General features: G+C 42.5%; 2 protein-coding genes across 3 annotated transcripts in view; one reads left to right on the top strand and one right to left on the bottom strand.

Annotated features, from left to right (window-relative positions):
- Positions 1-27,392, top strand: part of dock1 (dedicator of cytokinesis 1) — a 164,684-nt gene that overhangs the window by 69,292 nt on the left and 68,000 nt on the right. The window lies entirely within an intron of this gene.
- LOC139303854 (inhibitory synaptic factor 2A) lies at positions 1,329-26,692 on the bottom strand. The gene is made up of 4 exons (XM_070927704.1): positions 26,660-26,692; positions 15,779-17,024; positions 10,602-10,673; positions 1,329-1,512 (listed from the first exon to the last, which is right to left on the bottom strand). The coding sequence occupies exons 2-4, from the start codon at positions 17,017-17,019 to the stop codon at positions 1,329-1,331; spliced, it is 1,497 nt and encodes a 498-aa protein (XP_070783805.1). The 5' UTR covers positions 17,020-17,024; positions 26,660-26,692.

Here is a 27,392-nt window from a genome sequence, read left to right as displayed (position 1 = left end):
GTTGTAAAAAGCATGCAAGGCCACACACCTGCCACCCTGCACTGTAGAAGCCCTGGTTGTGATCAGAAGTGGCACATTCAGTCTTTCTGGCTTGGTTTCAGTAGCTGATGCAGGATACTGCAGCAATACAATCACAGCTATCTTCTGTTACCCCTCACGTGTGCTAAGAACCGACATTATTTATTATACTTGGTTGCGTGACTGAAACAATAAAGGATCGTTAAACTTTTTTTGAACCAGAACTCTCTATAGTTTCATACTGATGAAGTTTGACTATGGATTCCCTCTTTTCTATGTTGGTTATTGGGTTTCAGTGACCAGATGCATTGTGAGGTTAGTAAGAACTAAGTTTGATGTATGAAAAGGAATTGAGAATCTGAAATGATTTTCCCCCTATGCACTGTAGTTTTTGAATGCACAGCCCCCTTCACAGCTCAAATAAATATATTCCACTAAACCTTAAAGTGAATGTATGTAGATATATATTATATAGAAAAAAGTACATTGACGTCTAACTTGCAAATGTTATTAAGAAAATAAGTGTTATTTATTCATTCTTTACTTCAAAGTCAGTTGATTCAAGGAGACATTTTAGCGATGGATAGAAAGTTGATCATAGAATTCCAATAAACATCTCTGACTTCTTTGTCCTTTAGGTCTCTTCTTTAGATATTATGAAAGTCTTCAATCTGTCATGGTTAGTCGGTAATCTACATGTGAGTTAATACTCAAAATAGTTCTTTTTAATTATTCTGGAGAAAAGGTATCCTGAACAGTGTTAATTGTGCTTTGCAGTACGGTGATATGCTGTTGATGTAGACCTCAGAGCATCGTGGTTGATTTGCCAACCTCTCCTGGAGGCTGGGAAAAAAGACAAAGTCCCAACTGGTGAATAGAAATGTGATGGTCACTGAACCATTATCATAGAATAGGACCCCATAGACGTCAGCTAGAAAAATATATGCAAATAGACAGAGGGAAATCAAATTTGTCTTCTCACCTTGCTGATCTCCAAATATGTTGCCCTGGTGTAATTTCACACCCTGTTTGAAGAAATTAGTTCAAAATATCTCTGAATCCATTTTTGGTAAGCATGACATTTAGATTTTTCCATGGAAACTTGTGTCCCATTACACATCCAGTCATCTCTGAGAAGGGGTTCAGTATCCAGTGGTTGAGCTCTCCATTAACACTGGGTACCAGGTCTACGAAAAGCCAAGTAGATGTGATAAAACAGAACACGATGGATAAACCAAACGAGTATGGACGACCAGGCGGACGCATAAATCCTGTGCATCAGTAGTGGGGGAGGAGACGGTCCTGTGTTTTCACAGGAACCAAAGTTTCCAGCGAGCGTGCTTCTTGGAGTCAGCTTTGGACTTGCGTTTTGGGGTGGAGGTGAAGGCCTCCTGGGGGTAAGGCAGGGGGGCGAAGTGGGCGTCGTCTGTAGGGCAAAGCCTCTTCATCAGTGGCTGCAGCTTGTCCTCCTGCTGCTTGAAGTCCAGCTCCACACTGCAGCCCAGAAACAGAGAGAGAGACACAATCAGCTCCAACAGTAGGTAACCGCTACGTGCAGGTATTAACACCACCTCGTCCAGTTGCTGTTACATTACATTCTAAATAACGTAATCTATCATATATTTCATTGTATTTTAATAGAACGCCTCCCTGTTTTCTGTTTTCTCTACTGCTTTCTTTGTTCATTTGCTGTTGCTGCTGTTAATGCAACCTAAACACTATCTTCACATGAGTTAGATTAAAGCCCACCAAGCAGTAATAATCCCTGCTGTTTCCAGGAAGACTTAGTGAGTAATAATAGTATTTCTCTTATATTCATAGCAATAGAATGGTGAGTATAGCACCATTATAGTTATTGTACTGATTGAATAAATGCTGTGGAAAATGTGAATTACGGTGAGTTTATTACCTGAGTCATTTTTACTTATTTTTTATTTATTTTCCTGGCTTTTATTTTGAGCCAGCCTTTACTTCTCTGAGCAGGCTGCAAACCTGGCCAATATTTGAATACTGGCTTTTATTTGATACATTTTTCTGTGTATATTCTTCCTCCATCGTCACTGAGACCACTCAGGTTTCTTTCCCCTTCACGCTTCTTTTAATCTTGACATGTTTTGACTGCCACACTCCCCCTCTAACCACATTAAGTATCTATGCTGTGGCCTGTTCTCACTTGACCCTTCACAGGCATCTGTCACAGCACTGCTCATCCTGGTGAAGCGACCTACATTTCTCGTTTACTTCAACCTTATTCGCAGTAAAAATCTCCCAATTCAGACTGTTTTTGATTGCATCTGGCTGCCCACTTTGGCTGCTGCAGTTGCTGCTACTGTTGTCTTTGTTATTTGCATTCTTATCGTGTTTCACAAAAGCGAGAGGGAAGCCCATTAGTATTTTTCCCATTGAGGAGTGCTGGGTCACTGGAGGGGGTGTTGAACTGAAGATCATTTGCTTTGCTAAAACTGAGATCAGAGCCTGGGTATTGATGTGAGCCTTTACGGATTTTAGTTTGTATCATGTTGCTTTGATCCCTGCACAATATTACAACATCAGCAAAAGGTAATAGTGATACAGAATGATTCAATTTGTGGGATTTTTGTACGCACACCCCACAAACATGGAGTCTTTTCCTTCTCGGTGTACTCCACGTTTCTCCAGGGTGCTAGGGGATTTATCTGGACCAGGCATCATTGTAATCCCATGCTCGCGCACATCTGACTACTGCTAAGTGAAACTCAGATTAGAGCCTCAGATGTGTGTATAAGTGTATAGGGACTTTAATCTGCTAAAGCTTCCTCCAGCGACTAGCTTGAGTCGGGCTGGTGGGGACTCTGACGGACAGACTTACATAATGGCAGCAGGATCCACTTCATGAATACCGCAGTTTGACTGGCTAGACGCTACCGTTTACCACTGTGAGAGATTATGCAGTGTCAAGGTGAGCTGGGCGGTAGGCTGCGTGCTCCAATTGAAATACAAGGCATCTCTAATAAGCGTCTGTTGCAACACAAAAGAGATTTATAAAAAGTTTTTTTTTAACAAACTACGTTGAACAGAATTACATCAATAGAAGTACTGGATATTGGTAATGATTAATATTACAGGTGAGCTCTAGGTGCAGATTGTTCTGTCTGTTGTATCTCAAAGAGCCAAATGATCATTTCCACACCATACGCATGAGGATTTAAAGGTGGGACAATTTCAAATAAGGTGTCACAGTAGAATACAGCAGTTCTTATTATGTACAGAGATGATTTTGGCATTGATTAGAACAGAACAGACGTAAATGTGGGTGTCTGACAGTGACTCAAGTGAATGTTTGGTGCTGAACCAGACACTCAGCACTTTGCATTTGTTTGACTCAGGCCTTTACATGGGGCCGAGAACACTGCAGCTGTTAGCAATAAATCACAGGCTGTTAATTACACTGGTATAAATTCTCTTCACTTTGTGTGAAGTTTGTTAAGAGTTTGTGTTAACGCACGTTTGTCTGCATGTGAAAACGGTTGCATGTGTGCATCAGTAAGTTAGGCTGTGCTTTGTGCACCCAAGCAAACTGTAATTCTCTTGATTGGTTTGGTTCATGCAGGTCCTTGAACCGTTACACTTTTTGACGTTCTGGCAAAGAGAGTTTTCCTGAGGTGTCTCCAAAATGAAATCTTTGCTTTGCAGTAACTCATGCCTTGATATCATTTCACCCAGTCTATCACTGCTCTCTTTACTCAAACTCTACTATTCAAAGTCTTTCTGGCACACAACTGGTCCAAAATTCAGCGGGCCAGGCTTTTAGCTGGTGCCAGGAAAAGAGACCATATTACTTCTTTTTTTTTTTTTTTTTTACCTTGCCCTGGTCTTGAATCAAGTTTAGATTTGGATTTCAAGATACATTTCAGACCTTCTAGCCCCCTGTGCACCTCAGAATGTTCCCTGAAGTCCGCCAATAAGCTGCTCTCATTTCTGCCCCCCCCCCATTTTGAAGGGCATTTTGAAGGGTTTTGGTTTTGATCTTTTCGCTGTCTAACATTTACTGATTCTTTTTATTGACACCAGTTTTAGATTTTTTTTTTTTCCTTTGGTCAGGCCCAAGAGAACTGAACTACATGTACACAGCCCTCAGAGTCATGATGTATAATAAGATCACGATTTCTTCTGAAGTCAAACTCAAGCTCAATTATTAAACGTAATTCATGGGCTGCAAAATGAACAGTCTCTTGCAGCTCAAATAAATGTAGTAACGCAGCATCAAAGGATTCTGTGATCAATGACTGTGTGTTTGTCAGAGTCTAATGAGTCTGTGGTGGTGTCATTGGTGATGCTGTATGCAGAGTATTTCATTGTGCCTTTTTCATCTCTTGAAAAACCTTCAATTAATACTCCGCACAGAGTGACAGATCTCTCTACCTTTTTTTCCTGGTATGTTTGGGGAAGTACTGTAGCTTAACGCTGTGTCAGATACACACACACACACACACACACACACACACACTGCCCTTCAGTGTAAGCCTCTAATACTGCCAAGACTTTTGTTGCTGTGCATCCATGGCTACAGGTTATTGCCCTGCATGGACACACCATTTAACCTCATTAAAAAAATCTATTATTTTTATGCTTCAATCATCAGACGTATTTTCAATTTATGCTCTGCATTATCAGTGCATTCAGTTCATAGTGCTCGTGTGCAGTTACATAAGAATTATTTTAGGATTACTTGTCTATCTTACTTATTACTTATCTACGTAGTGTTCTCTTGTATCCCTCTTAACCTTAAATTCAGCTCTTCTTAATCTCAGAGATACTTGAAAGTGTTATATCAAGTATGATATCAAGGTTAAGACTAACCAACACTAAATGTTGGGAGGAGATGGGACACAAAGGAGTCAACCATCCATTCTGACCATTTTTGTGAAAGTATGCCAGATCAGGCTACTTCCACCTCTGCTACTGAGAGAGGACAGTTATTAGTTGCACAGCTGCAAGAGGTTGTTTGTCGGGAAAACACATGTTGTTTTAAGTGTTTCAGCAAATAACCACAACTGTCATTTTTCTGTTGGGGAAGGTCTATATTTATGATACATCTGGTACAATCCTGTAGCAGTGATGTGATTAAACTTCAGCTGTAGATCCAGATCTTGAGTAAATGGCAGCGGCGAGGGATTAACCTGCGAGAGCGGTCTCGAATTAATGGTTCAAACAACATTGTGAACATTGCAAGTTTTGAATCTATGCTTCGACCTTTTGTTGCGTATCAATCCCTCCCTCTCTGTCATGTTTCTTGTCAGATCCCGTGCTACGCTGCCCAGCCAAACATAAATGTCACGACATGATTTTAGAAGATGAAAGTTCACACTGACATCTGAGCTCACATGCTGAAACCCTGTTTATACATCTCAATATCTATATGAAGTATAGCCTTGGTTAAACATGTCTACATGCCTCACCTGTCACATGTTTACGCACTGTTCACACCACTTATCCCACTTGATACCGTGTATGTGATGATCACTATTCAGATGCAGTCATTTGAGTGCCCTTTCAGCTCCACATGCTACCTGTATCAGTGCTCAGTCACAGTATTTTTAATAAAGCTCTATAGCTGTATTGTAGTCTGACTAAATCCATGAACACACTCTCCCAAAGATCCTCAGCGTACATATTTTAACAACCTGTAGACTCACAATGCTCAGAACACAACGATGGTCACGGTTACTGTTTATTTTATCTTAGCCTGAGTTATTTTTGTGAAGCTGAATCCACTCTTTAATTAAATTTGCTGCTCTTAATCAAATACATAGCTTTCGATCTGCCTGCAGAATCATACGAAGTCGAGGTAAAGGGTTAGGTGGTGTGGTTTGGGAACAGCATAGCAAGAAAACTTAAATGTCACGGAAAAGAAAAGAAAAAATCTGCATAATTGGGGGGGGGGGCAGAGTGAAAAGATAATCATCTAATCTTTGAAACATAGTCAAAAGGCATTTTAATAAAAGATTTATTAGTCTCTACCCGACCCAGCTATAAGCATCTCCTTGGTGAACTGTCACGGGCCGTGCTACGTCGCTCCACATTGTGATTTTTTGCTGAAAGCGAAAAGTGAAGCGGTGTTGGCATTTTCCTGTCCCTTAGCTGCCACTCCCCTGAGTGGGTTGTTGGATCGGAACAAATTGAAGACGGCACTTTGGACCGCGTCAGTCTTTAACCTCTCTCCCCCACTTGTTCTGGCTCTGTCTTTGTCTCTCTCTCACTCACTCCCACTCTCTTTCTGTCATGTTCCTGCTCTCCAAAAAGTGGGTATACAAGAAAGAAAAAAAAAAGGAAAAAAAGAAAGAAACTTGTCCACTCCTCATACCACGCCTAACGTCTGACTTCAACTCATTCATCAACATACACACCTGTGAGTCTTTATCTCTCGCCGTCTCCTCCATCCTCTCTCTGTCTCACTGCTTCACATTCTCACCCTGCCTGCCTTTTTGTTCCCTTATCTTCCCCGGGTGTGAATGTGCTCTTCCCGACTGTCCTCACTGTCCCCTCACACTGTCTGTCCTACAGAGGATCACTCTTGTAGCTATGGTAACCGGCTTGCCACCATGTTGGAAAACATCATTATGCTTGCACAAAAAGAGATATCTTCCTCCGGCAGAGTCGTACGGTAGGACAGCCTTGCTGCTCAGTAATTTCCATATGTTATAATGTAATCAGCTCTTCAGCCTTTAGCAACGCTTAATTGATTTTCATAGCCTCGCACAATAGATTGGAGATGTTTTCCTCCTTTTAAATACCCATTCCTTTGTTAGATTTTTTTTATTATCTATTTGCACTGCACAGTGTTATTTAAAGAATGTTTAACCATCAGATAGTTAGTTTAATGATCAGCTGCGGTTCCCTGTTTCTGAATTAATCGCAAGACATGCAAGCTATTGACAAAATGAGACTGGAGTCCATTGTGAACACTGATACCCAGTGGTGGGGACCTCCCCATTCGACTTCCTTAATCACAACCACTTAAATCTATCTCCCTGTTTGATCAGCACATTAGCCCATATAAATGCAATATGAGGAAAATGAGATTACAGGGTTTCTGCATCAAGACGCATCACGACTTAACGGCTGTGGTATTGAAATAAGTGTAATGCATTTCAAATCCCCAGCTTTTCTGCACCATCCTGCCTGCCTCATTTTCTTCCTTTCCAGCCGCTTTCTGTATTTGTCTGTCATGCTTACTGTCACTCGGCCAACTTTACACTTGCTCTCTGACTTCTTTTCTTTTCTTTTTTTTCCTTCCCCTCCTCTCCCCACCTTTTCTGAGTAACAGATATTACATCACCTGGCAAGATGGAATGAATTGCAATAATCTTTTCATCCCTTTCTCTCCTATTCTGTTTCAATGTCATGCACATTGTATTAAGCATTGAATCCCCAAGTTCATTTGAACACACACTGTTAGCTGTTAGGAGGAGATAACATATTCTGGAGAAACTGCAAGATAGAGAGAGAAAGTTACTGAGGGGAGGATAAAAGAAAGACTGACTGAGTTCAGGATGTTTTGAAATGAGGAAAGTGGGACCAGACAAGGACATGAAACCACAGCAGCTTGTGTATTCTGTTTGAAGTCCATGCCCATAGACTGTAGCACTGTATTGATCTGGTGCTGTTGTTATGCTAAGGATAGGCTCTGAGATGATGCCCTATACTGTTGGACAAATTGATTATGCTGAAGAGTGCATGGCTGGCTCCTTACCGGGCTGCATTAAAATGATTTATGGACCCATATGTCCACTTCGGTCATGAGACCAGCTTCATCATAAACACAAGATTTAGGGGTTTGGCCCTGACACAAAGACACATACATACACACCAAAAAAATCCTAATAGATATTAGAGACAGCTGTTCTTCCCACGTACAGTGTGTGTTCCTTCATGGCTCTGCTTCCTATCCTGTGTTCCTCCACCTCCAGAGAGGTTGTTTTCATGGAGATCTAAGTAATTAGATTGCCATTTAATCCTCCTGCCTGTGTGAATACAACTGCTATATTTGATTCTGTGTCCAATCAACACAATTTACCATGCCAAGCGAGACTCTTAAAGGAGAACTCAGATCAATTTAACAGATTTCTCACTTAGAAATTTCTGCCCTTTATCAAGATGAAATCCTGCCAGGCGCCGGCTAGGTTTGTCAAAAACAAGCCTTCTATTTTGTATCGAGTTTCTGTTTTTCTTCACTTCCTCCGCAAGCGAAGCGTTTCAATTGATTGTGGCAGGTCTAGGAAGCTGAGTGATGTTAGTATAGTGCCTGTTGTTGTTGACAGTTGTCATTGTCCCAAGCCATGGGACACATCTGACCTGACTTCGTCTGTGACACCTTTTATATAATGTTCAATCACTTTCTCTTTGGGGATTCAAGTACAGGTAAGAAAAATCTAGATTAGACAGATATGTTGGACAACTCACTGACATGTGTTTCTAATTGGCTCATATTCAAATGGGCACGCTAAATCATAGCTTTTATTGCAGCCTGCATTTTGCATATTTTAAACCTTCATTGGGAATTCAGGTCATGGCGATATTTAAATGAAACACCTTTCCCAACACACCGGTGATCAGTAGAGGTACACTATGAGCTGCCAAGAATACCTTGACAAGAAGAACCTTAGAATGGAATTGCTCACATTTTTTAAATTTAGATGCGTTATTATCACACTGCAGTTTGTGCTCACAGATATGGAGGGATGGTTAGTGAACGCAGAGGCTGGCACGGCAGGGCAAGCACAGTTACTCTCAGTCGGGCAGAGCTGAGATGGAGGATAGGTAGACCAGAGGGAGGGACCTTCTCTTCCCCAGGGCCAAATCACACTGAGTTAGCATTTAACGTGGTGCTGACTAATTTATAATACCAGGCAAGCTCCCGTCTCGGCAGTCTGTCCTATTTCATCCATCCTTTAACCCTGTGCTCAACCTATTGCCTCTTAATTCCCCCATGCCATGTTGTGCTATTCCAGTGTCCTTCACACCATGTGCCATAATTCAGCTCACTTCACTTTGTCTTGCTGTCATTGAGTTGTTGTAAAAGCGGCCATTCTTGTCCACCCTGCGGCTATACGGGGGACCTACCGCGATTTAAACACACTCCACTTTACGACACGATGCACCTTCTTCAGCTCAAACATCAGAGGGAACGGAGCTGTGCCCTGTTCCTTCATTTTCAGGAGCCGATTGAAGTTTGGCCAGTGGCTTATCAGTTATTGAGAGCAGTAGATAGAAAATGATTTAAATGGCTCTTCAGAGGCGAAATGCCGACTGAGTGAACCAGCAGTGTCCACTAAAAACAGTTTTATTGATCGCCTCTCTCCCTCCTACTCTTTAAATATCTCGTCTCTCTCATCTTCCTCCCCTCTCCTGTTCTTTTTGACTGTTGCAATCACACTTTTTCTAAGCACCAAAGAGAAAAACAGCCAGACACACATACACACATGCACATACAGGTTGTGTCATGCAATTCTAACTGTGAGCAAAGAGCCCTCAGTCCCTCAGAGACTGTCAGTCTCATTGTGTATCAAAGAGGACGGCTCTTGCCTGACAGAGGTGTTGAGACCTGCAAGGCTGTGTTGGTAGGTCAGGGCCACTGACTGAAAGCGAGCTGACCCCACACACTTTCTTATCAGAGCTGTAACTAGAGTTTATTTTGGTCATGTGAGTAATCTATGGATTTCTTGGTCAGTCAGTCAGTTCACCACTTTAGTCCAAACGTATGAATCCGTGATTTGTTTAGTCTTTAAAATGTCAAAAAATAGTTCACAAGTTCTGAGAGCCCAGAAGGACCACAAGTCAAAAACTGAAAGGGATTTCATTTATAGCAAATCGTCACTTCTGAGAAGCAGACAGTTTTTTCTTGATAAGCCACTGAAACATTGAACTAATTATCCAAATTGATGCCAATTCATTTTCTGATGACCGACTAATCGATAGATCATTAGTGTCTCAGCATCATTTCACATACTTTCACAAAGAAACCTAGGCAGCAAAGTATATCAATCAATACTTACACACACACACACACACACACACATACACGTACACCTTGATGAAGAGAGAACTATGTACCCTGGTAGACTAATGACTTTGGACTCACATCTGTACTGGTTGTCAAATAAATTGAACTGAATGTGAAAGTATGCAGAGACTCAGTTGGCTTGGCAACAGCACACAGTGATGATATTTATGTTCGGACGCTAATTAATTTCACCTTTCGCAGCCCTGTGCTCACTCTTTCTATAGCATGTATTCTCTCTACTTTTCAACCTTGTGCCTTTTTGTCTCTGAATCCAGCTAACCTTACACCTGCTACGCACCCTTCAGTGGATGAAGGGACAGGGAGAGAGTCTGACAAAGATGCATAGATTCAGAGAGAGAGCGTGGTGTGTAAATGTCACACGTCCCCATGTGCTCATTAACAGCATCCACATTAGTCTTGCACCCCCTGCCCCTTCCCCTCCCCTCTCCACTGTCCCCTTTCCACCTGTTCACTTTCCCTCAAGGAGAAAGGACAGGGCACATTTGGATCGTCGTGTCTTTGAAGAGAAATGGCCACTAACCTGTAAATAATGCATGCGCTGTTCCGGCATGTGTCACAGTTGGCCGTGTCCTGTCCGGTTCGATAGGAGAGTCTGCGGGGAAGATAAGAGTCGTGAATGAGTAATTACAGGACTTGTTAAGCTGCTCCCTCACACCTTCCTTTCTCATCTTGTTTGTCGTCCCTCGTTAGCAGGGCTGCAGTAAATGAGGGTGATGAGGAGTCATGGTGTCCTCCTGAGTGGCCTGTGTCCGGCAGCCAGGGCAGAAAGAGCACGGTGTGGGCCATTAGCTGTGGTTGACTGATTGGAGGTCAGATAAGGCAAAGTAGTATACAGGATGACTTTCTGCGCTGCATTGAAAGGTAGTTTTGTGTCAGGATTGTTACATTACAAATGTTCTCATTAAAACAATAGGTTGGGCTGCATTTAATGATTATTTTCATTATCGATTAACCACTTGATTATTTTTTTGGATAGAAAATGTGAGAAAACTGCCTTACACAATTTACCAGATCCCAATGTGACATCCTCTATCCCTCCTCGACTTTTCCCAATATCAAGCCTTTTTACTCACCAGAGAAACCCCACCATTGATTCATCGATTCTATTCAGGATGGTGTTGTAAAGCATACAGTGAGAGTTATCTTCAGTGTGAACCATTTATTACCTGAAAAGAGTCATTTGGAAATTAAATGGATCCTCTAAGCAGATCAAATGTGACAATTTTATTTAGGACAGCAGCCCTTAACACAGGCATCTTAATATCATTGTGATATTGATGCACCAATTTCACATTCAAACCCATCAATATCCTATTATATTATATCCTGTGTGTCCTCATGCCGTTCTATTATCAGTTGTCTCTGAGATAAAATATTATCATGAACCAAGGTCCCATTATAGATCCTTGTTTCTCACAGGGCAGCTAAAGACCAGGTGATGGTCCTGAATGGAGGCTCAATGGCTTTCTTATTGGATTAGCATGTGGAAATGTGCATATTGATTGACAACAAGTGTTTCTCTTTGTAATTTATTACAATAGACGTACTGTGGGTTCACTTCACCAATGACATGGACCTCTCCTGGTTAGTTTTTATTGTTATGACCTGCGCTACAAGGACTCTTGTAAACCCAGTACAGATGTCAAACATTTTGTGGCTATTATTTTCCTTCATCAACCATTCTCCAAGTGGTTATACGGAGTCACACATTGTAGCTACCAAATACAACCACCGTCATGCTAAAGCGGTTTGATGAGAGCATTTGTAGGTGTTGTAAGCATTTGCTTATTGACTTTGTCTTTCCGGGATCAATCAGCCAGCGTCTCGAGTATCTCATTGGTAGACAGGTGTGAAATCTGTGCAACTGACTTAATCACAGCAAAAAGCACACTGTATGTCAGTTCACCCATATTTCACACATTTGTTCACCAGTGGTACCCAGCTGTGGAGATAGGTATATGTTTGTTTTTTTTTGCTTGTTTGGGTGAACCAACCCTTTCACAACCACAATCTGTCATAAGTCAGGGTTTCTCAAATTAACATTGCTGCAAAAGCCGGATTCTCCTCATTGAGGTTAATGTGCTAACTTTCACATTTAGTTCCCGTCTCTCATCTTTACAGTATTTGAGACACTTTTCAAATCCCTTTCTGGGACTCTTGTCACACTGCCCATAAGGTGCGGCACCAATAAAAATGAAACCGCTAACATACATTTCCCCTTATCTACTCCATTCTGTGCTATGTGCTCTGACAGGTATATTAGAGGTGTTGATATCAATATTGTTATTTAAGGCTGTCGCAGAATGAGGTAATGGGGAGAGTCTGAGAGGAGGATGAGTGCAGTGATGTCACGACGTGTACTTGAAGTTTGCAGCTTGGATTAATTGTAATTAAGGGGCTTGCCATTGGAGGGGCGGGTGTCAGTGCAGTGGAGAAGTTCAAGCCCAGATGTGCCGATCGATAAGCAGCCAATGGGGTGACGGCAACTGGATTGCGTCCTTTGAACAACTCACCCTTACTCTCTCTTTCTCTCACCCTCATGCTGTCTAGATCTCTTTCTCCCTCTCTCTCTCTCGTCCTTCCTTACCCATCTCCCACACTGACTTGATAAGAGAAAATAAGAGAGCAGAGCTCATTTCGGCAGACCTCCCTGGGGAGAGCGAAGCCAAAAGTGCCATTAACAGTATATTTATTCACCCTACCCCCTTTGTGCTACTAGGTGAGCTCTCCCAAAGGTCACTGAGTGGGTGGGAGTCCAAAGGCATAAAAACAAGCACACATACACAGTGTTAATAGACTAGGCTAGCAACAAGTCCGCATGAGGGTGATTAATTGGGTCTGGCCTGCCAACACTGGCTGATGATGCAGCATATTTATTCCAGAGCTTTGAGCTGTTGGATGCAACCAATGATGTACTCCTAGAGCTGCATTGTGCCCTTCCCGCTGTGTTGTATGCCCTGGGCAGGGCTGCACTTGAGGGATATATGTGTGTTTGTGCTTGCATGCCTGGTTTGTGGGGACATAAGTCAATATGCTCTAAACTCATTTTGTTTCCTCAGTAGATTGCTAAGAGCTGCTCATATAATCTGGAAAGTTCCAATAATACAATAACCAAGGGAGATGTAGCCTTGCCCTTCCAGTCGCTCTAGAAACATCCAATCACAGAGCCAAAAATTCTGATTCAATAGTTCACTTTTGGATTCTGACTCAGTTTTAGATGAATTCAGCAACTATGCTGTAACGGTTTATTCTCAATTGCAATGATGAAATTGCTGTAGTTTTATTTGTTTCTTCACCATAAAAAACTTTCCATGGTTTCTATGTTGAGGAACATTGGGGTTATCATTAAAAAACTTTGAAAAATGACTTCAGGGACTAGTGGTTCCTCCCACTTTGCAACTCTATTGTCCTTCTCTTTCTCCCTCTTTTTCCTTTCCACACACCTGTTGTTTTCCTCCTGCGGTCACACAGATCTGAGGAATGGAGGAGAAATAAAAGTGAAAATTTAATGATCACTATTGCCAGTTTCTAGTTGAAATGGCTTTTTGATCTTGGCTGATTTGAATCTTGGTTCTGCAGTTTGTTTTACCAGAGAACAACTAAAGACTCCACTCCTTTTTATCACGCGTACCAAAGCTTTATTTTTATTTTTCCATTTATTTTCCGTGTGTGTGTGTGTGTGTGTGTGTGTGTGTGTGTGTGTGTGTGTGTGTGTGTGTGTGTCTTTTTTTGTGTGGAGTGGGATTGTGTTTTTTTACTAGTTTCAGCACATTAGCCTTGGAATTTCAATTTGTGTCTGGGCAGCATGTCATGAACACATGCGTAGTGATGAATGCACACAATGTTGCATTTCCTTCAGTGAAAAATGAATGTCATAACACAAGAGGTTATATATCAGATGTAATTGCACTCACAGTTCACCTATAGCCTGTGGACACTCGTATTTGTCACTGACATTTATGTAAGGGGTGTTTGAAGCTAATGTAGTGTGACTAAAGCTGCATTAGAATATTTGCTTGGCTTGCTAAAAATCCAACTTTGTAAATTGGATATATGTACAGGAAGAAGACGACTGTTCTTGTATAGAAAAGTAGAGGTTCTGATGGATTACAAGAGGCTTATACTGCTCACTGACTTTAAATTAAATGTAGGCTTTTGTAATTAATGCATGGAAACACAATTTGATTGTTTCTTCATGTATATGACCAGATGGCACCATTAAAAGGTAATCACTAATTTTTATTTACAAATTAAGCCTCTCCTTGCCTCTCCTCTCTTCTCCTACCTGCCACTTTAGACACATCTGATAGAGCTGCCAGCCAGATATGCTTGGCAACACAGCACCACATGGCCGCGTACTTTTCCACACACAACACACTTTTATGAGTTTGGTGATAAGGAGATCAAGGCTGCCTTGTGCAAGGATAATTGCCTTTGTATGTAAACTCAAACTGTTGTAAGATCTGTTCCTTGCTTAAGCCCAGTTGAATAGAGGTTTTACCATGTTGTTGAGTCAAGTTGATATGGATATGGCTTTCATACACTTAAAAGCATTTGTGGTTGTGTGCTCCTTGGTTATAAGCTTGACAGGTGTGTGTGTGTGTAACTCCCACAGGTTTTGGACTCCAGGTTGATATGATGTTGATTATATGGATTTTCTCACTCCGTACTTCACCACAGTGCTGGTCAAAACAGATAGGGATCTGAGTGCAGAGCCCCAGCAATTCACTCAACAAATTGGTCATTTTGTTTGCTTCATCCCTTTGGATAGACAATCCTCTATTTCAGCGGACTATATGCTATCTGCAGCGCCTTTTGTATATACTCAGTATCCATTGGACAGTAAACCTTGGACTTACTTATATAAACACGGTGTGCAGCTAAGGGTAAGGCCAATTATTAAACATCTAGATTCATATTTTTAGCAAAAAAAATACCTTGAAAGTGTCACTTAATGATTTAATGTCATCCTTATAGTTATATCATTTTTTTTTTTTTAGCATCATGATAATTAAATTCCCTTATTCAGACATATGAATTCTAAAGGAAACTGCTGGCTGATATAGGCTGCATGACCACTAATACTGATCTCACAAACATGGTTTCAGTGGCTGAATCTGTTCCATTCAAAAAAGTAAGAACATGTCTTCCATTTCCTAGCCTAGGGTTGAATCTAGTTTAAAGGCCACATTCATAGTGGCAGCGTTTCATATGATGGGTCATCAAACCACTTGGACCAAATTGAGTGAGATGATTGTCTGTAAATAAGTTGTGCAGCAGCTCCCTCATATCTGGAGGGAAATCATCACAAAGGGACATTGTGCTGTAATAGCACTGCAGGGCACATCCAGGTGAGAGCCGCATCATCCCACCTACATGCTACTGTGATCTCTTTTTCAACACTCTCGGGTTCAGTCAAAGCTCTGCTGAACAGCTCTCACACATGCAAGCTTGTCCCTATGATCTAGAAATAATATGACACATCAAGAGGGTACCTTTCCTGTCCATGCTAAATCATGAATGTGCTATGTGTCACTGATGTGAATACCAAGGCCTTTTTTCAAATATGAGCTGTAGATATATGACATTTCTGTTTTTGCCAACGCATGCTTGACACCAGTGTAAAGTAGGGAGCCACCAAAAGTAAAACCTGTGCATCTCTAGTGTAAAGCACAGGCTATAAGTGAGATGGCTTACCCTTCTCTGTGGGCCTCCCCCTTCTCCAGTTCCTGGATGACCCCGAGCAGCACCTTGATGGTCTCTTGGCTGGAGCTAATGAGATTTTCCATGACCTGGAGCTGTGCTTTAACATCCCCGTCCGGATTCATAGGCACTATTTGCTTACAGGCCTCCTGTGTTTGGTCGGACGGTGCCCCACCAGCCTCACCACCTCCGCAGGGCGACAGAGGCTCTTCCATGCCCCGTAGAGGCCGGGCAGATAACTGTCCTGTGTGGCACTGTGCCTGTGTTGTACAGCCTCTGCTGGAACGTGGTAGTGTCTCACTCTGCAGGCCGTTGAGCTGCAGGGCTTTCTTCCGCTTGCTCCGCACAGACGGACTGTCCAGGCACTCCACCTGTGTAAGGGAGTTCCAGGCAATGGGGCCCGTAACCTTGGAGGCCCTGTCCGGCAGGGTTCGGGACGAGCCCTCCTCCAGATTGAGCATCTGCCTCTTGGTCGAGCGATCTGTATCGGCCTCCCTGTGTTGTAATCCTGTCCTGGCTTTGGATGGGACACTGCAGAGCTGGTACTCTGCCTGTGCTCCAGCTCCGCTTCCTCTCTGTGTGTCTGTAAGGCAGTCTGTGTCTGCAGAGCAACTGAGCAGCAGAGCGTCAGAGCACAGGCCATCAGGTGCAGTGTGCTGCTCCACTGTGGCAATGCACTCATTAGTATGGAGCAGAGCCTTGGTCCTCCGGACTCCACTCCCCCCGCAGGCTCCCTCCTCCTCCTCCTCCTCCTCCTCATCTAAACCCTGTTCAGCAGCCTTGGACTGCTTCACCTCCATGACAAAACCGTTGTTCTGACCTTTATAAGTTTCCACGGCCGCCACGTGTTTAAAGGTGTGGCCTTTCTTGCGCTCAAAGGGAAAGGTCTGATAGCGTTTCTTCAGGTCAGGGGATGTTTGCACGCCTGTGCTCCTCGTGACGTTTGGGATGGATCTGCGGGCAGGGACAGTCATGTACTTGCGATACGCCACTTTGTAAGAGATCGGCTTGCCACCTTTCCCCGCTGCCTGCAACTCCGCCTCCCTTTGCTCGTTCTGTGCCTCACAGATATCCTTGAAACGCACTTGCAGGGCCTTGTTTCTCTTCCTCACCTGTCGACTTGCTTCCAGGGAATACTTCACCTCCAGCGCCAGCGAGGTGGAGGGCAAGGGCGCTGCCTCAGAGTCAGACTCTGAGTTGGTGAGCATGCATTTGCCACCCTCCTTGCTCACCATGTTTCCTGAGAGGCATGGAGAAAGGCGCTGTGTTAATCATCAGTAATGAATGGCTTAGACAAAGACCCTTGCCTCACTGTTACATCCCACTTGACAGATCAAGAAGGGAGGGAGGGAGAAGGGAGGAGCCTGTGCAGTTATTTAATGACTATTATTAAAAAATGCTTTTACCAGACACTCATCATAATGCATGCCAAAAAGCATAACACATTTTAAAGAGCAGATTTGTCACATATTTTAAGTCACCTCCCTTGATAATTGAGTATAACAGCTTTAGTGTAACATTTGACACTGAAAGCGTGATAATGTCACGCAAGTGTAAAGTTTCCGTATGCATGTATATTTACCCTTATAAGAAGACCTTTCAGTTCCTTTTTATTGCGTGTTTGTGAAGGTCTTTTATACTTGCCAATCCTTCTGTGTTTATTTACTGAAAAACTGCAAGGGTTATGATTTCAGCATCCCCTAAAAATAATCCTAGACAGATTTCCATGATGCATTTAATCTTCTTTTCTGTGAAACCAATAACTCCAATTTCAGCATAATTTTCATCCGTTTCTCATCGCCAGTTAAAGCATCTTTCACCACCAGTTCCTCCTCCTCCTCTCCCACTTAGTCTAAGTTGATGAGTGTTTGTGTCTCCATTTGTATGGGAGCTTTTTCAGTGGCTATCAGTCACTATCAGACACTGCACTTACAATCATACACACTCTCACACACTTAAATACACTTAGTTAACAGTACAAGATACTTTTGACTACTTCTGAAGACTATGTGTGAAGTTTGCAGTTTCCATTGTTCATTATGTTCTTTTCACTGGCTGACCTTTCCCTCTCACAGTTAATAATTAAGTAAAAATAGGATTTTGGGCCTATCTGAGGGTACATTTACACTCCTCTAGCATATGTGAGTATGACGTCTGTTCATTTTCCATTTTCTAAATCAGCAGAGACAAGAGAATATGCTGAAAGATGAGGAAACAGACACACCTTTGGCAGAGAACTGTACAACAACCCCCTAAAGAGAAACATCCTAAACAGAGATAATATGACTTAACTTTATGGTAGTGGTACGGTAGTGGCATCCCAACTCAGTTAGCCTCTGATGCTCTGACAGAAATATAATTCTGCTGATTTACAATAAGCAAACACTCCATGCTCATATAGATGCAAAATCCGTTAGGACAATTATCCTTCTCAGCTTACCTGCCATGACTGTTCTCTGTCAGCAGGGAATGACTTCCTATTTTAAACCTGTCTGGTTATTTACCAGGGAGCTATAGAATGGACATTTTGTCTCACTGCCTTCTCTATCACATTATTGCCCTGGCTCTGTATTATTAAATTATAGTCTTAGTCTCTGGCTCTGTTTGGAAAGAGACAGCGACCTATCTCTATCGATCTCATCTAAGATCTGACATAACAGTCTCATCTATAGACATTAATGCCCTCTTGTAGACACGCTGTATCTGTATGGCAATTTTACATGTTGGCATCGATCAGTATTTTTTTTGCAAAAGATACTCAATCAGCAATTTGCCTACCTACATAATAACATTTTCTCAGCATGAATATATGAATAAAAGCCGTCATATTGTCAGTAAAGGCATGCCCAATTTATATTGTTATTTGTTATACCTGTTACTACACCTAACTTTCAGAGTAGCCTGTCTCATGTGCCAGATGCCAAATATCTCATGGACTCTATCTGTAAAGGTCCTGTCATGTTTCAACTCCCTTATCCCTATTTTTTTCATTAAAGAAACCCATGTTTGAAGCTTAAAAAGGCATTACAAACATGACAGTCCTCCCCTGAAACAGCCCAAACATTCCCCCGTAATGTCACTGAAAACACTGTCTGAGAGCAGCACAGCATGCCCATATAGACAGGTTAGAGAAGGCAGCTTTCTGCGGTGCAGGCAGATGTTTGTTTGAGTCTCAACAGACAGGTAATTACTGATGTGATCAAATGACCAGGGAGTACAGTGCAATGCATTTTTGTGGGAACTGTCTATAAGCCCAACACAGAAGACATTAGGAAAGGTATCCTGCCAACAGTAACAAGGATATCACAATACAGTGAAATATCAGAGTGTGTATCAATAACATCACAAAAATCTAATTGTTGATTTTTATTGTGTCCCACCCCTACAAAACATACTGTGATGAGTAAGATAAGATAAGATAATCCTTTATTGATCCCTCAGCTGGGAAATTTGCAAATACGAGATTAAACTGTTACTCTACATCCCCTCTCCAAATGAGTGTGGTGAATACCTGTTGTTATGTTATAAGCTAGGCCCAAATTAAACATTATATTCAATATGTGCAAAATTATATCTGATTAAAATTCAAGATGCCACCCTGTTCTAAACCATCAAATATTGAGACATGAATGCAGTTTGTCAGCACAAACAGCAACAGTGTTTTCTCATTACTTTCTACTCTCCCTTCCGTACACACATGCTCCACAATGCATACAGTTTCTTGGTATCGTATCATATCCTCATTTAAATTTGATCCCTTTTGACATGTCAGCACTGTAAGGCTGAATGCTGTGTCCCCGGCTCCACATATCTGATTTGTTACCCATTGGGTTTGGACCCGGGAAACTGTAGCAGCACTCGTATCTCACCTCCGGCTGGAACACCACCCCCTGGCCTCTTGCATAAACAGTATGACTCATCACGCAAGGCTCTAACAACAGCCCCTTTTTAGGGTGGCCCTGATCCCTTTTTTTCAATTTGGGGGCAAGTAAGTGAAGTGAACTGACCCACTATTTTCTACCCAGTAGGACAGACCAAAAACAGACCTCACAGGGTCATGTGCGCATGGCAAAACACATCAGACATGTTCACATCTGACCTCGTTTTAGCAGCACAGCTCACATGGCTGTCATGCTAGCACTATGGGTCATTATTTGGGTTATTTCTTGGGACACAAGTGCATTTTGTCTATGATGAAAGCCTGTTTAGCACAGCTGGTTCTTGGGAAGATTTTCTCCGCTAATTCAGCCATTCTTTGAAGCTTTGGACTGCTGCAAGGACAATCCAGATTACTGCAGTAATGCAGTTCATTATTCTTTAATGGAAATGGTCTTAATGCTCAGAGCACGCGCTCATTTAATGTCACACACCTTGAATTTAAAAATGGGTCCCCATTACTTGCATTATTTTAAACTGCGTATGAGTCAGCAGTTTTGTGAATGGCAGTTGCCTAATTGAACTTTTGGTTGCCGGGGGTAAAATCTAAAAAGGTGGAAATTTCAGTGTCCTGATGCAACCTGGGAACTGAATGTTTACCGTAACTTTGAGCCTGACTAATTTTGTTTTATCACTTCTGCTCCACCGAAGGGAAAATTCATTAATATACAATGCGTCACAAAACCGGTGAATTGATTAAACGCTGGAAATATGGCTATACATGTCAATTAGCAACAGCTGCCTAAACAGCCCTTCTTGTGTAAGCATGTGTCAGAGTGTTTCATTGAGCTTTTCCGTTATCTCTTACATTATTTAAATCTTTTCCCAATTTATGCACAGATTATGTTTTAGCCGTTTGATTGGCAGCTTAGAACAAATAGTATAGCAGTAAGCCATTTAGTCTTACACCATATGGGCACATAATTCAGTGTACTTTTGATCTGGCTGTTTTTCATGTTTCATGTTTTGGCCTTTTTAGTTGTAGTTGAGAGAACTTCCAACTTTTTGGCAACAGTTTGGAGAAGGTCCTTTCCTGATTCAACATAACAATGCCCCTTTCACAAAGCAATGTTGGTTCTGTGTTTTGTGTGAACTTAACTGGTCTGACTTCAACCCCATCCAACACCTTTGGGACTGGAACTCTGACTGTGAGTCAGACCCCACATCAGTGGTCAGCCTCACTAATGCTCTCGTGGCTGAGTGGGAGCACATCCTTGCAGCCAGGTTCCAACATTTCGTTGAAAGCCATCCCAGAATAGTGGACACTATTATAGTAACATATTAATACCCATGTTTGGATTGAGATGTTCAACAATCTCATACTGTAAGGATGTAATGTTTGGCAATACATTTGACAATATAGTGTATAAATGCTCGGCTTCTCAAACTTCCCAATGATGACTCAACTGTGTTTTTTATTGCATAAAATTCACAAAGACAAAGCCAGCACTGCATTTCTGAATTAGAGACAAAGTGAGCTTGAAGTCTGCCCTTGTGCTACATGATCAACAGAAAAGTGTCTGCTCTCCTATCGCTGCGGTTTTACATGATTACAGCTCAGCACGTCTCAGATGCTGCTTGAACAAATGAGTGTGGCTGTAACATCACAGTCATGGAAGTTCCAAACTCTACTGTAATCCAGCTTTATCTACTCGTGTTTTGTTTTCCTCTTTTCTCTCCTCTGTCAGCTTCCTCTCATAATTACACGGGGCTTAGTAGTGTTTTGAAAAGTCTTTGATCTGTCTCTTAAGAGCACACTGATTATGCAGTAAAAAGATATGCAGGCTAGTAGTTTACTTTAGATCGTGTTGGTAAGGCCATTTGACAGGTGGTTGTATCGTTGGGTTTTTATTTTCTATTTCTCTGTGCTGCAGCATGTGAGCAAGCTTGGGTGCACCCATGCTCTCAGGGTGTGATGTGAGGGTATATATAGCTGAATGATTGACTGTACAGGTCAGTGTTGAGGGATAACCACAGTACAGTGCATTAGGCCGACACCAAATGCAGCAAATCCTTTGTCTGTTAATGGTAGCTTAATGCCGTCGGATGGAATGTCACTGGAAATCACAGGATTTTAAGGGATTGTCTTTCTAGTACGGCTGCATGATATTGGAAAAAACTGGCATTGCGATATATATTGCGATATGAAAGAACACAGGAAATGTCACCAGATACATGCAGTGTGTTATTTATGTACAGATATACAATTAACAATCATAATTTTCGTCATTTGGGTACTTTAACAGTCTATCCTCACGTGGAGAGGTATTTTGGAAAAACAACACGTTTCTTAATAAACGTTACAAATGGACTTGTGTGTCGCAGTTGTGTTATTTACATCTACTATTTCTAACGATGGTCAACGATGTAATAGCAACATGGCTTAGATTGAAACTACTCTTCCTAAACTGGTCAACAAACCTTGTGAATAATGCCACATTTTTTGGCTTACAGAAATAATGCCCAGTAGTTGTTAAGCGTTGCTGTTCCATTTATGTTATGGTTTAATATGGTATCGTAGTAGTTATGAATATTAACATAAACTTAGCGTTTGTTTTGGTGTCTGATGTCTGATGCTGTGACGGGATAAATCCAGATTTGCTGTTAATCCACAGCACTCAGAATATCCTTTTATGTTAAGTTCCTACCATATGCGCATCATTTATTGAAAAAAGGCACATATGCATTACATATATTGTCATATATTGTCACTGTTATATTTTATATTTATAATCAATATATATTTATATTACTTCCAGTTGTGTACTTGAAGCTCTCACAAAATAAAATGTGTGTGGGAGAGAGAAAGACAAGCATGAGATACTGCAGTTATAGTACAAGACTTTAAACAGGCTAATGTCTCTCATTGAGCCTCCCGAGCCTTAGAGTGTTTGCTGTACACGTCATTAGTATTTTTTTTCCACCCCTACTCTGTATGATGCTATAAATCACTATTATGAAACAACTCAGTATACTATATGTCACTCTGCTGCTGTTTTCATGGAGGATTTCTTATCCTTGGACTGTAGCCTACGGACATTGTAGCCTTACATTTGTTACTCACTTTGTCCCCACTGAATTGTTTCTTGTATTGTACTTCATTTCCTTACTCACTGTAGTAAGTTGGCTTTGTGCGCTACGCTTGCACCCAGGTGGATTCTCGGGGGCTTGATGGATTCACAGGAAGCCTGTAATCCATACGTCAGTGAACATACAAGCTAGATGGAGATCTGACTTCAGGAAAGGATGTATGCTGCAGAGGCTGCCTGCTCTAATCAGAATGCATCAGATCATTTCTTCCTTTCCTCTCATCTTCGTCTTTCTACAGAACATGATATTGCTCTTCTTTCCGTTTTTTTTTTTGTTCTCTTCCTGTCATTCTTTCCCCTTTGTTGCTTTCCCTCTCAGTGTCTTTCTGTCTCTCCCTCTCTCATTGCCTTCTAGACACACTGAGGTTTCAAAGCTGATGGGTAACTAGAGAACTCCCCTGCTGCTCTCAGAGTCCTCCTAGTCATCCCTAGCATAGAAGAAAAGACACACACACCAGGATGGAAAAGAGAAGAGGGAAAGACTAGAATAAACAGGTGGAGGGGAGAAAAGATGTAGAGCACTGTGCTTGGATGGAGCAGAATTGAATGTGAGGAAGATAGACAGAGATAGTCGTTCGTAGTAATCTCATGAAAGCCGTATAGTGGAGGTAGAGGGAGATTTTCTATTTTCAGCTGTTTAGTGAAGACCTTCCTCAGTATGCAAGACTCTCCATGGAACATGGATCTGTTGAGGTCCAATTAGTCTTAAAATCAAAACTACATGTCAGGCTTGTAGCTAACAGTCTTTCCCAGATGGATTTGATGTGAGTGACAGTATGAGTATCTTTTAAAGTGACTGTTCGCAGGACACATACAGTTACTGATCGTTCAGCCCTTCAGAGTCCTTCAGATGTTTCATCTCACCTTTGCGTTCATGCTCATTTTTCAGAGAGCACAGAGTTAAAGGTTCACTGTGGAGTCTCAGGCCTCTAGTAGCTCTATACAGCTTTTTGTTCTGAGTGGGTCCCTGTTTTGTTTGTCTCGTGCACGCAGTAACTACTACAAACTAGTAAACATAGATGTAAGCAATGCTGCATTTAAAATATTTGCTCTGCAATTGTTTTTTGAGGAAGGAAATGCACTCAACACACTTGTTAGACCTCAAGGATACACACAATGCGTTTTGGTGAGACTGAGAGCTTTTTTTTGTTTACAAGGAAACTGCACAAGGCAACTTTTAAAGATTCAAATTCACATTGAGCCTTCCATCGTGCATGACAGCTGACCCTGTCCTCAGACATCCACCTGCTGATATCAATAAGCTGTATCAAGCAGTAGTCACAATGCTGCTCTTAAGAACCTCAAGTCACAAGTTATTAGATAACTTGTTTGACATTTACATGACATATGTTATAAAGTGCAAAACACTTACTTGTTCAAGCTTCTCAAATATGAGAGTTTGCTGCTTTTTCCTCTTTTATGTATTTGGAAATTACATACATTATTAATCTGTGGGGTTTTGACTTGAGGTTGCAGCACTAAACATGATAAAACAATAGACATATGTGCGTAGACTCTACTTTTTCCCATCTGCTGTTCCTCTGCCTCTGGGCCTGTCGGAGCCCCAGCTGACTGGGCCCCTACTGCAAAGCAGTGGGGAACACATGCTTTACACACACACACACCAGCGCACACTGACAACAACACCCAGGTGGGATCAGGTGCGAAGAGTCTTTTTCTGTATGCAACAGACGTACGAAGTCACTCACTCTCTCACACACACACACACACACACACACACACACACACACACACTCACACTCACACTCACACTCACACACCACCTCCTCCTCTTCAACAACAGACGCACGCGATTCACCTCAACTGCGTGGCTTTGTTGTGGCGCTCCCAGGGAAAAAAATCTGACTCTTAATGAATAATCCTATTAGCACATGAAAGGTAACATCTGGCTTGTTCCAAAAGCAGTCATTCTTTTATAGGAGAGCAATTTGTTTTCTGGATGAATGAGTACCCCTCCCAGCGAGCAGGGGCACGGCAGGCAAATGCCCACTTCACCATTCGTGTGGAAACCCTGCACTCTCCTTCACCCCCCCCTCCCACCCTCTCACCCTCACAAACTCTGCCATATTTGCTTGATTTGGGGAGGGAAGTGTCTTGAAAAAAAAATTCCCAAAAATGCTGCTTGTGCAGGCCAACTCTATTACATTTCTCCCTGCCAGTCCTCTCTGTTGTGTGCATGACATCTCTTTTTTTAAAAAGCTTGCTGTAGCTTTGTTCTACCTTTCCATCATCATGCACCTCTGCATGTGGAGTGATTGTGCACAGGGGTGGCATGCACACACTCCTTTCTTGTGTGCGGCAGAACTGTCCGTTTTCCTCTTCCTTCTCTCTAGAGCATTACTGTGTGAGGTGCAGACTGATATCACCGTTTCCTAAACATAAAGATTAACTTTGAAGCGGTGGGCCATCACGCCCAGCACTCCTGGACGTCCGTGCCCAGTTCTCACAGAGGCGGCACGAAGGTTAAAGGAAGACTGGCGGTGACTGATGAAGGGGAACATGTCCTTTCTTTTTTCTTGAGCAACCTCATACTTTCATCCCACCCTGTAATTTTGTATAATTGTATTTACATTATATAAATAAGGCTGTGACAGCAGGTATATACTTTTCATGTCACTCTTGAGTGTCAGCACAACACCCTAATCGCAGAAATAAAAAAAGAAATTCAATATCCTCCCCTGACATCCTCTCTCTATTATTTCTCACAGACAGTCACTTTTACCCTCGCTCTATATCTCTTTCTCTTTATCTATCTTCATCTGTTTCCTTCAGTCCTCCTCTCAGTGTCTGCGCAAAGTGAAATAGAGCAGAAGGGAGATTGTATCAGAGCGTTGATGTGAGATAGGGTTGAAGGGGAGACGGCTAGCGATGGCAGGAGGTTTGTGGGGACGAGTGGGAGTGACATGCGTTTTGTGTGGCAACTGAAGGACAGTGAGATGTGAGGGTTCTAGGCGACCCATACTCTCTCTTTCTCTCTCTCTCTCCCTCACACACATCTGCACATATACACACACCCATGCTCCAATAATCTTTAAGGAGGTGGTGACTTCACCCAGTCTATTAATCTAGATTAGTCTTTAGTTTAGGTCCTTCATCAGATGCAGCCAACTGTCTGATATCCAGCTCTCATTACCTATTCCTCTGTGCTGCAAACTACCTGCCTTCAAATCACTGCCGCCTCCATACATGGGACAACAGCTTCATGCAACAATTCTGCAATTTTTCTTTTGGTTAAGAAAGATAGCAGTGTGTTTTATGTAACGCTCACTCAGCTGCAAAACTGAGAGGAAATGCAGCATCATGCAAGCCCTTCTACGCAAGCACTGTTTTAGCTATGTATGCGAAGCCAGTCAGGTTAAATCTGGATCACAATCCTCTCGGAAACAGAAAACTAACCTGCCAGATCTGATAAATGTCAGTGGCAGAGAGTCCCCCCCCCCCCCCTCATATTTAACTGAGATATAAACATTTTCCATGTTTAAAGTTTTCTGAACTGACTGGATCGTCTCTTAAACTCAGCACCAGCACATTCCACAACCCCTGCCTGAAATCTCCCTTAACCACTTCACAGCAGAGGCAACTAAGCATAAAATCAATCTGAGATTTACCTCTTTTCATCTGCCACACGTATTTGATATTTGATCAGCCGACTAAAAGGGAAAATCTTCCGATAACATTCCCTGTGGCTTATCCCGGGCTCAGTCCCACAGAGCGAGCAGATCCCTCAGATTTCCCTGTCCAGAGGTTATTTGAACTGACTTTCCCCCTTGCAGTTGCAGACTGAGAGGTGAAATAGAGGAGAGGACAAGAGCAGAGAGGAGCAACTCACCTCAGACTGTGAATTACTGACGTACAGGATGCGATAGTCTAGATCCCTGGTTGTGCCCGTGCATGCCCGTTTCCTTGGTGGATTAGAGGCGAGCTGGAAGAGGAGGCTATGCCATGGCAGAAGTTAAGAAGCTAGGCAGGCAGCGGCACGCAGGCAGAGCAGCAGCGGCAGTAGTTAGAGTAGTTGTTGCACATCGGCGTCCTCTGATCCAGTGGCGTGAGGTTCCTCTAAGCCCCAGTCAGAGTCAACACTCCCCCTCTCTTTTCCTCCTCTCCACCCGCTCTCCTCTGTTCCCCTTTCCTTTCTTTGCACGGCGTCGGCAGGGGCTCTCACTCACTCACACATGCATACACACACACTCACACACGCGCAGGCATACACACACACACACACACACACACACACGCACGCACTCAGTGGCTAAACTCCGGACGCCTCAGCGACGGAGCCCACGCAGGCAGAATATCCCCATCGTGCCGCTGCAGTTCTCCTCTCTGGCTTTCTCCTCTTTTCTGCATGTGTGCATCAGAGTGTGTGTGGAGAGAGAGAGACAGAGAGAGAGAGAGAGAGAGAGACAGAGAGAGAGAGAGAGAGAGAGAGAGAGAGACAGAGAGAGAGAGAGAGAGAGAGACAGAGAGAGAGGGTGGGGGGGGGTTAAGTGAGAGGGGGAGGGAGCATAGGAGAGAGAGAGCAGAGGGAGGAGGGAAGGTTGCAGTGGAGAAAGTACAGCTGT

The sequence above is a fragment of the Enoplosus armatus genome, chromosome 20, assembly GCF_043641665.1.
Source record: "Enoplosus armatus isolate fEnoArm2 chromosome 20, fEnoArm2.hap1, whole genome shotgun sequence".
Lineage (NCBI taxonomy): Eukaryota > Metazoa > Chordata > Actinopteri > Centrarchiformes > Enoplosidae > Enoplosus > Enoplosus armatus.
The sequence above is the reverse complement of the archived record's forward strand: the minus strand, read 5'-3'. Positions and strand labels throughout refer to the sequence as shown.